Source organism: Helicoverpa armigera, chromosome 14, assembly GCF_030705265.1.
Source record: "Helicoverpa armigera isolate CAAS_96S chromosome 14, ASM3070526v1, whole genome shotgun sequence".
Lineage (NCBI taxonomy): Eukaryota > Metazoa > Arthropoda > Insecta > Lepidoptera > Noctuidae > Helicoverpa > Helicoverpa armigera.
Window position 1 is genome coordinate 12,274,376 of NC_087133.1, and position 12,662 is coordinate 12,287,037.

At 46.1% G+C, this 12,662-nt stretch overlaps 1 protein-coding gene across 1 annotated transcript; it reads left to right on the top strand.

Annotated features, from left to right (window-relative positions):
* Positions 1 to 12,380, top strand: LOC110378401 (protein toll). Its single transcript, XM_049836936.2, is given in 7 exon segments — positions 1 to 377; positions 5,779 to 6,676; positions 6,750 to 6,916; positions 7,543 to 7,688; positions 7,760 to 8,035; positions 8,038 to 8,253; positions 8,794 to 12,380. Coding segments are annotated over 7 exon segments (2,892 nt in total). The 5' UTR covers positions 1 to 229; the 3' UTR covers positions 9,835 to 12,380.
* The last annotated feature ends 282 nt before the right edge of the window (positions 12,381 to 12,662 follow it).

The window sequence follows — 12,662 nt, forward strand, 5'->3', positions numbered from 1 at the left end:
ATATTGACGGCAGAGTTTCGTATGGGTTTTCCTCATTTTTTTCCTGGAAGCCATTCTGTTTGATAAAATTAATATTACGCAGATTGTACTGAGTGGAAGTGAGGCAAAGTGCGACCGAATTTAGTGTAATGTAACAGACTAGAAGCAGTTAAAGAGAAAAGACTGGTGCTTATGATTAACGTGTAGTGAAATGAATGATTGTCTCGCGTGCAGCGTATAAGTGACAGAGATGGCGCGCTGCTGGCTGACGCTGGCGGGGCTGCTGGCGCTGGCGCGGGCGCCGGGCGCCTCCGCCGCCGACCCGCCCGAGTGCCCGCTGCCGGCCCGCTGCAAGCTCGGCGGCTACGGCCAGAACGAGTACCCCTACACCGTCGATGGTGAGCCACACCTACCTTGCTACCTACCTAACAGACCTATTACTCAAATTACAAATATTAACATCACAATTACTCATAATGTACCAAATTATGTTAGAAAATCTAAAACTTGACAAAATGTTCACCCATAAAAAAAATTCTAAGTGTCAGTTGTCGTTTCACTTGGAGCAGTTACCTAGCAGGTAATTACCTATTCCTAGGAGCAAACTTTGATGTTTTTTTTTTCTCAATATTGCTAGTTTTTTTTTTATATGACACTCGTTCCTAAAAACAATGTTATCCGAGCTACCGTTTTGTTCAGTGGGCTGTCTCCGGGGTGGGATTGCTCGGGTAACTGGGTGAAGAAGGTCGGATAGCAGTCGGAAGAAGCATTTGGTTACACAACAAAAAGGCTAAAAAGGAGAAAGGCTAGGCAGATGATAATGAACATGGCTTCCTAAATTTAAATTAAATATTTTTTATAAAAACTTAATACTTCATCAATTATTTTAATATTTATTTCCATTTGGAACAAAAAATATGCCCCGCAGACATAAGCTGCTCGAGGAAGTTGAAGATACTAAGAAGAGAAACAAATAAGACACAATGCTTATCTAATAAAGTTTGGCCAGAAACCCTGCTTGTATATTTGTAATAACTCTGAAGTAAAATTTTCCTTAGGTCACCATCACGTTTGAAAGTCTTATAGAGAGTGAGTTCCAGCGGTCAAAACCCGAACACAAGAGACAACTATTGTTTCTGTTTGATATTTCATGTCATTGTTATGCTTGTATGGTTAAATAGCTGAACTTTACAGGATAAATAACAATTAAACTAAGTACAAACAATACTGGGTATTGACATAGGGAACAAAAGGAAGGTTTACAGGAGAGCAATAATGAGAAATAAATTCAATATATTTTCACATTAATGCAATAATCACATTAAAAAACACAAATATAAAAATTGTGTCCAACTGTCCATCCATCGGTCCAGCCTACCGGCTGACAGAACTTCATAGAGAGACACCTGATGATGCATGTCTCGTCTAGCAGAAGTACAGCTTTCTTTTAATAATTATAGTTTTAAATAAACTAAGAAAATCTATGAGTACTCCATGTGAGTGCATATTTAACTACTACACAATCACAATCATAAAAATATAAACTCATTTTAAAAATAAATTGCTGTTTAAAATAAAAGTATACAATAATAATAATTCAATTATGTATTACTTTTAAGCATAACTCATTTGTTTACTATGTATTTGTGTAAAAAGCCCTTTTAGTTGTTGCCTTTGTTAATTATTTGTTACTCATAAACTGTGTCAACAAAATTTTAAATAAATAAATGCCAGAGACTGGTAGTGGGAAATTCAAGTATGAAATGGTTTTTTGATGTTTCACCCAAACTAACAGCAGATATATGATGTGTGCCTTGTTTATCCCTCAGTAGGTAATTTCGATGACTTTATTTAACTCTGAAAGATATTTCAATTCAAATGTAATCCAGTGAACATTTTAATGTTAAGAATATTAGTGAGGGACACAAACACTCTCCTTCAGAAGAAGAGGCTATGGACAGCTGCGTGATGGATTGATCATAAGGCAAGCAACACTTTGCGCGGTCGGTTCATGGATGGGTGATCAGACGAGACCAGTCCTTCCTTGCTTCGAAAGGCACAATAAATTGCTGTGTCCCGGCTGTAATTTGAACATCTTTGGAAGTCATCATGGGTAGTTAGAAGCTAGAAAGTCTTACCAAGGGGCACAGAGTTGCCCAGGTAAGGAGGTGAGATAGGCAGTCGCTCCGTGTAAAACACTAGTAGTGTTGGGGCTTGTCTGTGAGCCCTCTTTTAATAAATAAATAATACTCAGCTGCACCTGGTTAGACTGGAAGCTGTCCCCAACATAATTGGGAAATGGCTAGGCCGCCAGAAACCCCAGTGGGGTCCACCAGGGTCTTCAAGTCTAACACTACCTTAAGCTGCATCCACAGCGGAAGGGGTCATTTGAGGATTTGAAAAAAAAAAAAATTCTATCCGCTGGCAACATGGGCTGGCTATACAGGCGGGGGATGAAATTGCCCAGGACGGCGGTGAAACCGCGAGGAAATTAAACATTGGCATGTAAGCAGGACTGTCATTGTATGAATAGCACCGAAGCACTACTCACTCACACATTCCAGTCAAGTCTATGCGTAGTTCTGTTAGCAAACTAGTGATACCGCAGGAAACGCCTGGCACTTGCTAAGAATAGGTAATCCATAAACATCAAACAAGAGTCGAATCGCAACGTTTGCCAAATGAAGGGAGACCTTAATGGCGCGAGGCACATGACCGAAATATTAACGATGAACTTTATTGTGCTTATGGGATCTGCATGTCGATTCTATAAAATATCACAACTCACTTCGACATCACTCTCACTTCGACTTCGATCTAAAGGTAGAATTCCGTGGACGCGACAATAGTCAACCTATGAAAATGTATGGCACCGTTGTCGAGGCCCGTGACAGTCGCGCGCGGCCGACGAATTTCGTAAGCTGCTCGCGGCATTGTCAAAAATTTAATTCTGGTTTTACTAAAATTCTATAGATGTTATTAAGCGCTAGACCATGTTGAGAAGCGTACGGCCGCGAGCGGCTCACGAAATTCGTCGTCCGCGCGCGACTGTCGCAGCCCTCGGCAGCGGTGCCATACATTTTCATAGGTTGACTTTTGTCGCGCGCGGCTGCGACAATCGCGACCCACGGAATTCTACCTTAAAGTTTCGTGATTGACATTGTCAAACTACACTAGCGCTACACTATCGAGCGTGTTGACAAGTTGAACTAAATCAAAGTCGAGATTTTGACAGATCTGTCAAAATCTGTCTATCTATAGGGAGGTAGGGAGAGATGGGAGAGATGATCAAATCAGAATAAAGGGGTCCTTTTATTCTGATTTCTGATCATAGTTTTTTTTTTTTATTGGGTAGTTTACGTTACCGACTGGTAACGGTGTTCATCCATAGACTATCTGTCATTTCTGTGAGTTGTCAAGAACAAACACTCGTAAAAGTACTTAAATATTTTGTTGCGGTTTCGGATCGTTATAAAGAGAAAACTAATGAAAGGTATGTGTATTTTTATTATTAATTATTGATTGTCAAAATCTCCAGTTACAATTATAGTAAGTCGATGCAATCCACACCTATTATACCTTTAGAAGAGAGTACTACAGCAATAGTTAATGGGCCCCACGTTTTTATTTTAGTCTAATATGACCGGGACCACCTACGTAGGTTGACAGGTAAGTAACTATTTTTTATTTTCTAGTTTTCAGTGCACATAAGATAAAACCGTTTAACTTAAAAGTTTTTTTACCGATTTTTTTTTCATAAACTAAGTCAAAGTGTCCAATGCGCCCTATGGTAGGGAGGCTTGGACATACCATGTAATGTATAATTTGTAAATTTTGCTCTTCTTCGTCAGTGAACATTTGTGAGGTTATAAATCTGCGCGAAAATCCTTTATAGAATCTTGTTTCAGGTACCGTTGCCAACTTGATCTAGAGACTATTATATTTAAAATAGTGTTTAAATAAAGTTCTAAGTGTTTTAAAGTGATTAAGTGCCTACCTTTAACGATGGCTAGAATGTTTTTGCTTAAATCTTTATTAGAAGAAGCTCATGCTTTAGATAATTTAGAAAAGCGTCAACAATCTGCTAGAATTCGTAGTTTATCTTTATTAACTCGCGATGATGACTATGTGAGCATATATAGATTGTCAAAGGAGCTAATTGACCAACTGGAGTCTGATTTACTGCCCCTGATAAAGCCCACAAAACGTCGAGGCAAAGGACTTACAACTCGTGTAAAAGTAAGTATTGACACAGTTTATAGTTGAAAAATTGTAATCAAGCACACAATAATAAGAAAAACACTTAGTTCTTAATAAGGAGTATTCCCTTTATGTGGTTTCCCCGCCAGCTGATATGTTTTCAAAAGACTCTGTACTTCAGTTATAATATTGGTATTCTCTTAAGCATGAAAATAACCAAATTGGTCTCAATTTTGTTTTCACTAAATCCAGATAAAGTAGGTATTACATTTTTTATTGATTTATTGTTTCATAGATACTATGTTACTTTATCATTCTTGGCTAGTGGCGGTTACCAGAAGGTTATTAAGGAGGGCATCAGAACTTATTTATCGCAACCGTCTGCATCTCGTTGCATAAATGAAGTAGTGGAAGCTCTGAACAATCCGGCCGTAGTAAAAAAATATATAAGGTTTCCTCAAAATCAGCAAGAAAGGCAAATTGGCGCTGTCAGTATTTTTTTTCGTAGGGTAAGCATAGATTATATTCACAGCACGAATTTAGAGATTTCTGTTTATTTTATACTTAAAAGCTGCCTCAAATTCCTTACAATAACAAATTATAACTAAAACATCATATTTAGCTAAAATTCTGTGTCAAAACTGATAAAATTAAAAACTGATTAATCTCGGTTGACATTTTGTCGAGTGGGGAAGTCACTAGCACAGCATTGGTCGATGTCGAGCTCACTTCACTTCGCAAGTGATTAGGTGATGTTTACAGAATGCAAAATCAAGGTCGTTCTGAATCGAATGCGAAGTGAGAGTGAATAGCGAAGTGAAATGCGACTTGTTGTTCGAATTTTATAGAATCGACGTGCAGGCAGGCCTTGGCCCTGTTGCGCCCCGCTGGGGTTGCTGACAGTATTCTACTTGTGTAGCCCTTTCATTTGATACCCATATTGAGGGGGCTGTGCCATTTTGTGCCGGCGGCCATATTGGATTTAATTAAAGGTGTATACAAAATTTCAGACCAATCGGTTGACAGGAAGAGGGTGAAATTTGAATTACTAAATTTGATCCAAGAATAAATAATAAAACAAACGGGGTGAGCTAAATAAAACCGTTTAAATATCTCGTAATGTTGAAACTGATTGTAATTTTTAGGAAAGCTCTTTCATTATATCTAGCTGAATATAAGAAATGGCAATAAAAGTTGATAATGATCTGTAAAATCTGATTTTTTATGCAATAAATTGTGAAAAAGTGCCCATCCCTCCCCTACCTCCCCTAAAGTATGAAATGACATTACGAATCGAAGTGAAATGCGAGTTGTTGATCGAGTTTTATAGAATCCCAGTACTGGCGTTTCTATTAGTATGCTAGGTATTACTTATGCTGTTTTAATACGAAGTTTAATGATTTACATATAATATTTGATACTTGTCCGAGAGAACTGCTCGTGCTGCTGTGGAGTTTTTGGCACCATTTATTGTTCCCAGCAAAAATACAAGAAGTTATGAAGGATGAATGTTTTTAGGGGTAGTCTTTTGTAAACTTGACCTTCAAAAAGTGCTGATTATCAGCCTACTTTGAATAAATAACTTTTTATCTTTAATAGGTTTGCAAGTGATGATCCAATACACAGACAGTGGCTACTTCGCACTGAAATGTCCCAAAAATATAACGCTGGACAATCCGGCGCTACCGCGGTTCAAGAGCAAGCTGCGCGTGTCCAAGGCTCAGCTGGAGGACTGCCCGGCGCCGCGCGACTCGTACGCCGACGCACTCGAGCGGCTCAACGTGCTCGTGCTCGACAAGCTCAAGCTCGTGCGGCCCGGCGCGCTGCGGGCCGCGCACCTGGCGCCGCTCGGCGAGCTGCCCGCGCTCGAGCTCGTGCAGGCCAGCCTGGCGCCCGGCGCGCTGCAGCCCCTGCGCGGCCTGCAGCGCCTGGCGCTGGACGGCGTGCGCCTGCCGCCCGGCGAGCTCGCGCGCCTGCCGCCCGCCCTGCAAGCGCTGCACCTGGCGCGCCAGCACCAGCCCGTGCGCGCCGCCGACCTGGCCGCCCTGCCGCGCCTCGCCAACCTCACGGTGCGCGACTCCGAGGACGTGCCCGTGGAGCCGCCGCCCGGCCTGCGCGCGCTGGCGCTGGAGATGCCGGCGCCGCACGTGGCGGCGGCGCTGCCGGCCGGCCTGGAGAGCCTCACGCTGTTCGGCTGGGACGCGGCCGCGCCCGAGCCCTGGGCGCCGTGCGGGCTGCGCGAGCTGTACGTGCGCTTCCCCAACGCCTCCAGCCTGCCGGCGGGCTGGCTGGCGGCCTGCGCCGACCTGGCGTCCGTGCGCGTGGAGGACGGCGAGCGGCTGACGGCGCTGCACGCGACGGCGCTGCACGGCGCGGCGCTGCGCGAGCTGCGCGTGACGTCGTGCGCGCTGGCGGCGCTGCCGGCCGGCCTGCTGGACGCCGCGCCCGACCTGCTGCTGCTGGACCTGTCCGACAACCGGCTGACGGCGCTGCCGGGGTGAGCGATGCGGCGCTGCGCGTTGTCGTCTGCTGCGACGCGACTGTTGCTAATGTCCGATTTAACTTTCCAGCGGACTGTTCGTCGTCACCAAAAAGCTGCGAATGTTAAACTTGTCCAGGAACCGGCTGACGACGAATGTATTCGACTCGCTGGCGGCGGTCACGTCGCTCACTACGTTGAACCTCAGCTTCAATGATTTGAAAGACTCGTGCGGAGGCGCGGCGGACACCGTGCGAGGTAACCTCTTAGAAGACATTTCACAAAAATGACGGTCAGGGCGCTGTCCAAATCTGCTCCCGCCTTCTTGCACATCGTAATTTATATGCACTTTGTAATTGAGGCTGTGTAAATAATATGGCTGTGGGAAATGGGACACAGAAAATAAAGGAAATTAGTTTTAGTAAAAAAAATCGCGAAAATGTGAAATGGCTAAACTTTGCGTGTAATACATTTTTTTTAAGAGTAGGTATTCTATTCAATTTTGACATTATTAACATAGCAGAATCAGGCAAGCCCCATGAACTTAGTTGGCCACAGTTTTTAATTAACATGCTTATATTAGCTTCAAGAAAATCTTGGAATCTTAATTTGATCCACTTTCCGGTCTTCGATTAGGATTTTGCACGTACGCTCTAAGTTCTGATGTTAATACATGTCTAGCTAAGAAACGTCATTACAAATCTAATATGGCGGACGGGCTAATACTTAGCGTGTTTTTTAGTTTTTTTAACTGTTATTTTTATTTAATTTCAACCACTTTTTCTTAAAACTACATATTAATTTTAGTAGGAAAAAAAATAATCAAAAGCGGTAATGTTATCGAAGGAATTATTTTAATATAGGTACTTACTGGTTTGTTTCAGGGTCATCACCCTTGCAGTATTTGACATCGTTGGAAAAATTTTATTTGCGCAAGACTAACACGAGTGTCATCTGTCAGGACTGGCGCACTAGCATGTCTCGGCTGAAGGAGCTCGACCTCTCGTACAACAACATCTCCGTGGTCACGGTACGCATCGCCCGCGCTCCTTCCGGCCCCAAGGTCGCAGTGCGGCCGTTCTCACGCTCGCTCGCTTGCAGTTCACAGACCTGCGGTTCTCCAGCGAAGCCGAGGTGGACCTGCGCCGCAACCCCGTCGCCCGCCTCGAGTACTCGCGCGACGACGTCTCGCGCGCCGCCGCCGTCGCGCCGCCGCTAGCCGCCGTGCGCCTGGACCCGCTGCCGTGCGACTGCCGCGCGCACTGGGCGGCCGAGGCGCTGCGCAGCTCGCCGCAGCACCTGCGCCTGCCGCCGCGCTGCTCCGGCGGCGCGTTGCTGGGCGCCACGCCGGCGCACGCGCTGCTGTGCGCGGCGCGCGGGCTGCGGGTGGCGCGGGCGCGGCGGGCGCGGCGCCGCGCGTGCTGCGCGTGCAGTGCGCGGGCGCGGGGCTGCAGCGCGCGGGGGACGCGGTGCGGGCGGTGTCGCGGGCGCTGGCGGCGCGCGGGGCGGCGGCGGCGCAGTTCGAGTGGCGCCTGCTGCTGCCGCACAATAACATCTCGGAGCTGGAGATCGCCGAGCTGCCCGCGAACCTCTCGGTCAGTAGTTTTTAATCGTTCGTTTTAGTATTTCATCTAAATAAACCTGACCTGCCTGCAATTATGGCATCTTTCCTTACTCCGTGGATTTATTGAACATTGTTTCCTTAAGTGTGGCAAATTATTTATTTAAAGCAAAAAAAAACCGGTCAAGTGCGAATCGGACTCGCGTACGAAGGGTTACGTACCGTTATTTAAAATTTACGTAACGTTTCTTGTATGGGAGCCCCTCAAAACATTTATTTTATTATAGTTTTCAGTATTTGTTGTTATAACGGCAACAGAAATACATCATCTGTAAAAATTTCAACTCTCTATCACGGTTCATGAGATACAGCTTGGCGATAGACGGACGGACAGAGAAGCGAAAACAATCGGGTTCCGTTTTACCCTTTGCGCACGGAAGCCTTAAAAGAACCGACCCAATATTTGTATTGTAAGATTTTCATAACGCGCTCATGCTTAGGTTAAAATAAAGACGTAATGTAATATATGTACATTAAATATTATTTAGTATGTTAAGAAATTGGTATGCTGCAGGTTTTGGATCTGAGCGATAACAAGATATCGGTGCTGAAGGAGGAGGTGGTGCAGGCGCTAGTGCAGCCGCCGCGACGACTGTTCCTCGCGCGCAACCCGCTCGACTGCTCCTGCAGCCACGCCGCCGCGCTCGCCGCCCTGCGCCCGCCCGCGCTCGCCGACCTGCCCCACGCCACCTGCGCCGGCGGCACCGCCCTGCTGCGAGCCCGGCCGCGGCCCTGCGCCGGCCTGCCCGTGCCCGCCGTGGCCGCCGCCGCCGCGCTGCTGGCGCTGCTGGCGGCCGCGGCGCTGGCGGCGGCGCTGTGGCGCCCGGCGCTGCGCCTGCGCATCAAGGCGGCGCTGCACCAGCGCGGCTGGCTGGCGCCCGCCGAGCCCGACGACGACGGCCGCCGCTTCGACGTGTTCGTGTCGTTCGCGCACGCCGACGAGCACTTCGTGCGCACGCAGCTCCTCGCGCGGCTCGAGGCGCCGCCCGCGCCCTACCGCGTGTGCGTGCACTACCGCGACTGGGCGCCCGGCGGCTGGATCCCCGCGCAGATCGCGGCGAGTGTCCGCGCCTCGCGCCGCACGCTGGCGGTGGTGTCGGAGCACTTCCTGCGCTCGGGCTGGGCGCGCGCGGAGCTGCGCGAGGCGTACGCGCTGGCGCTGCGGGACGCGCGGCCGCGGCTGCTGGTGCTGCTGCTGGCCGAGCCCGCCGCGCTGCCGCTGGACGCCACGCTGCGCCGCTACCTCGCCGCCAACACCTACCTGCAGTGGGGCGACCCCTGGCTGTGGCACAAGCTGCGCCTCGCGCTGCCGCCCGCGCGCGGCCCCGCGCCGCCCGCGCCCGAGCGGGAGGCGGGCTCGGCGGCGTCGCTGGACGGCTCCGGCGGCACCGCCAGCTCGTCGTGCTCGTCGGCGCCGGCGGCGGAGGAGCCGAGCGGGCCGGGGCCGGCGGCGCGGCGCCGGCGGGCCGGAGCTGGCGCGGCTGCTGCGCGGGCCGTGCGCGGCGCCGGCCGCGGCCGTGCTGCCGCCGTGCACTGCGGTGGCGGTGTAGTGTAGCGTGTGCCATTACGGCTGATTGTGACGCAGTGCTTGTGGATCGATGAATACATCAAACTGTGGATTATTTCTCTCTATAGATACAGAATCTCAAATACCTAGAAAAATCAAGGCGTTAGACATTATATACCACTCAGTTGGAATGTAGCGAACATTCGCATCTGGAATGGAGTTGTGACTCCACATTAGTGCGTCAAAAAACCCTTCAGCTGTAGAGTATAATTAAAGAAAACCTTCTGATTGTCTCCGCACTCCTAGAATACGTTTTCATCCGATTGGAAACTAATAACTGATTGTCTGAGAAACAATGCATTATGCACGTTGTCTAGGCAATTGTTTTAATTCCTCTAAGTACCTATGTATCTGATATACACTTACGCCTTTAATTAAAGAATTGCATTTATGACATTGTATGTTATGTTAATGTTAATATATTGTGTTTTACATGAAGTTTAATTCTTTGTAGAATAATTTGTTACGACTGTATCAAGACACAAGTGCTTAGTGTCCGAGTAAGTAATAAATAAAAAAAAATCTGCATCAAAACATTTAATCTTTTAAAAAAGAATGAAATAACATTTTATAATACGTCACTGGAAAATAACAAGAACCGCGAATTCGTTAGATTCCAAACGAGAGATTATTTCGGTGATTGGGTGATTGAGCTAACTGTTTTACAAGTGCATATCCATTAGTTTATAAATTGATGGTGAAGCGTCAATGTCTTTTTTTTTTCAATGCAAATATTTATTCAATAATAAATTAAATAGATAAGTTATTTTTCCCGCAACTTAAAACTTTATTTCGATCATTTTCATATTTATAATAACCCAATTGAGTCTCTGGTGATGATATCCGAACGACAATACTAGCTACCGCAGCGCCCATTGGTTCGTATCGAGTGTTCTAGAATATACTATCAACAAGCTAGCAGTGTTGCGTCTGGCCACCGCCAAGGACGGACGTAGTACTTCTCCCGCCGCCATTTGCATTGTGTCGAATACACACCGCTCCGCGTCATTATTTCCCTATATGTGATTTCCTGAAGATTCTCGTGTAATAATTGAACCTGCTACTAGAAGACATTGCGGACTTATAGTGCAGTGCTGATTTCCCGAGTTTTAACCAGTCCACCGGTGGATGAACCTAGATTTAGTTCGCCGGCCGGCAGCCCTTACCGCGACCACGCGCCCTGGAACGAGGCATCTTCACATCTCGCTGGTTCTAAGTGAGGTCCCTGGATTCACAAGGTACGTGGGCTTTATTGCTGCAAATAGTTGTAGTGGGTATTGGTGTCTAACGGAATATCATCGGCAGGGATTTAATTGAATTACGATTTGAGTTTCACCGCCATACTGTTTTTCCGCATTCGATTTTCAAGATTTGAAATCACCGCTCCCGCATCCCGCACTTCTCTTTTCTTTCTTCATTCCACTTTTTAAATTTGTCCCAATTAAATCCATAAATTTTTTATTATTTTTCTCCGATGAGGCAATTTACACGCCTCATCAATTGACTACGGGACGGTTTAGAATTTTACGAAAGTTTCTCAAATTCGCAGTTCTAGTTATTTTCCATTGACGTAATAGTATACAAAAAAAATGTGTAAGAAAGGGTCGGCGAGTGTGTGATCACCTGCGTGTCACGTCACAGCTGCCATCAGTACATTACAAACATTTCGAATACGACAATAATCATTCAAAACTAACGATATAGGTAGGTACTTAGTAAAATTTGTCTTGGTGTCAAATAGGTATGCTAGTCGTTACTTGTGCTAGTTTATAAATAATACAAATTGCGAATTTAATAAATATAATACTAAATAAATTGTAAAATATGTTGATGTTGAACTTATTTTTTTACTTTGTTTTTATTGTGACGTTGTAAGGGACGGAAGGATGTAAGTTGTATTATCGTAAATAGTTATGTAGGAGTGAGTCACGTATGTGTATGAAGATGACGTGATGTATGAAGTGGCCCGAGCAAGCCGTGCCGCGCCGCGTCGCTCGGGCGCCTCTAGTGCATGGCTAGACCTGTCGCCACAGTCATGGTATGATGAAGTGTGCAGATTGCCTAACTTCTATGCTTATATTAATGTTAATCATTGTCGTAGGCTCGTGTGAATAGATCTCTGTCTTACATGATGACTCACGCTTTTAATTCTTGGCGAATCCAGTGTAAAACAAACTCAGTTTGTGTAGTGCAGTATGTCGACTCGTACTCCATTGTTTCTATATGTGGGACAAATCGTCCTCCACTCCACACAAAATGTAGGTAACCGTATTTGACGATTGAAAGTATTGAATGTAACTAGTTGTAAACTACTGTGTTAGCTAAGCTGTAGTATAGACGCAGTACCTAGACTAGCTGTATTGTTGTGAACCGTTGTGTATCGCTTAAGAATGACTTCCGCCTGAACACGAGCGTTGAGTGTAACCCTGTAGAGGCAGCCACGCTCGCCCGCCATCCTACATAGCGTTGTGTCATAAATTATAGACTGTCTAATGAATATTTTACACAGATTTAATAAAAAAAATATTTTTATATATTTTTGTTTTTATTTTTAAGTTTCTCAGGTAACTTTAAAGAAACGTTAGTAAGACGTAACCTTCAAAAACACTTTTTTTCGGGGAGGGTACCTACCAATATGTAATAATGGCGTCCACCTACCAATATGTAATGTACATACCAAAGACTATAAAACCACTTGACTGCGCATACAGTGCCCCGACGCTCGCCAAACGTTCGTGATTTTGCTCTTACAATGAGGCCATCCTAGTAAAAAGCTTTAGTTGGGACCAAGCGTACAGGCTAAATTGTTGTGGATT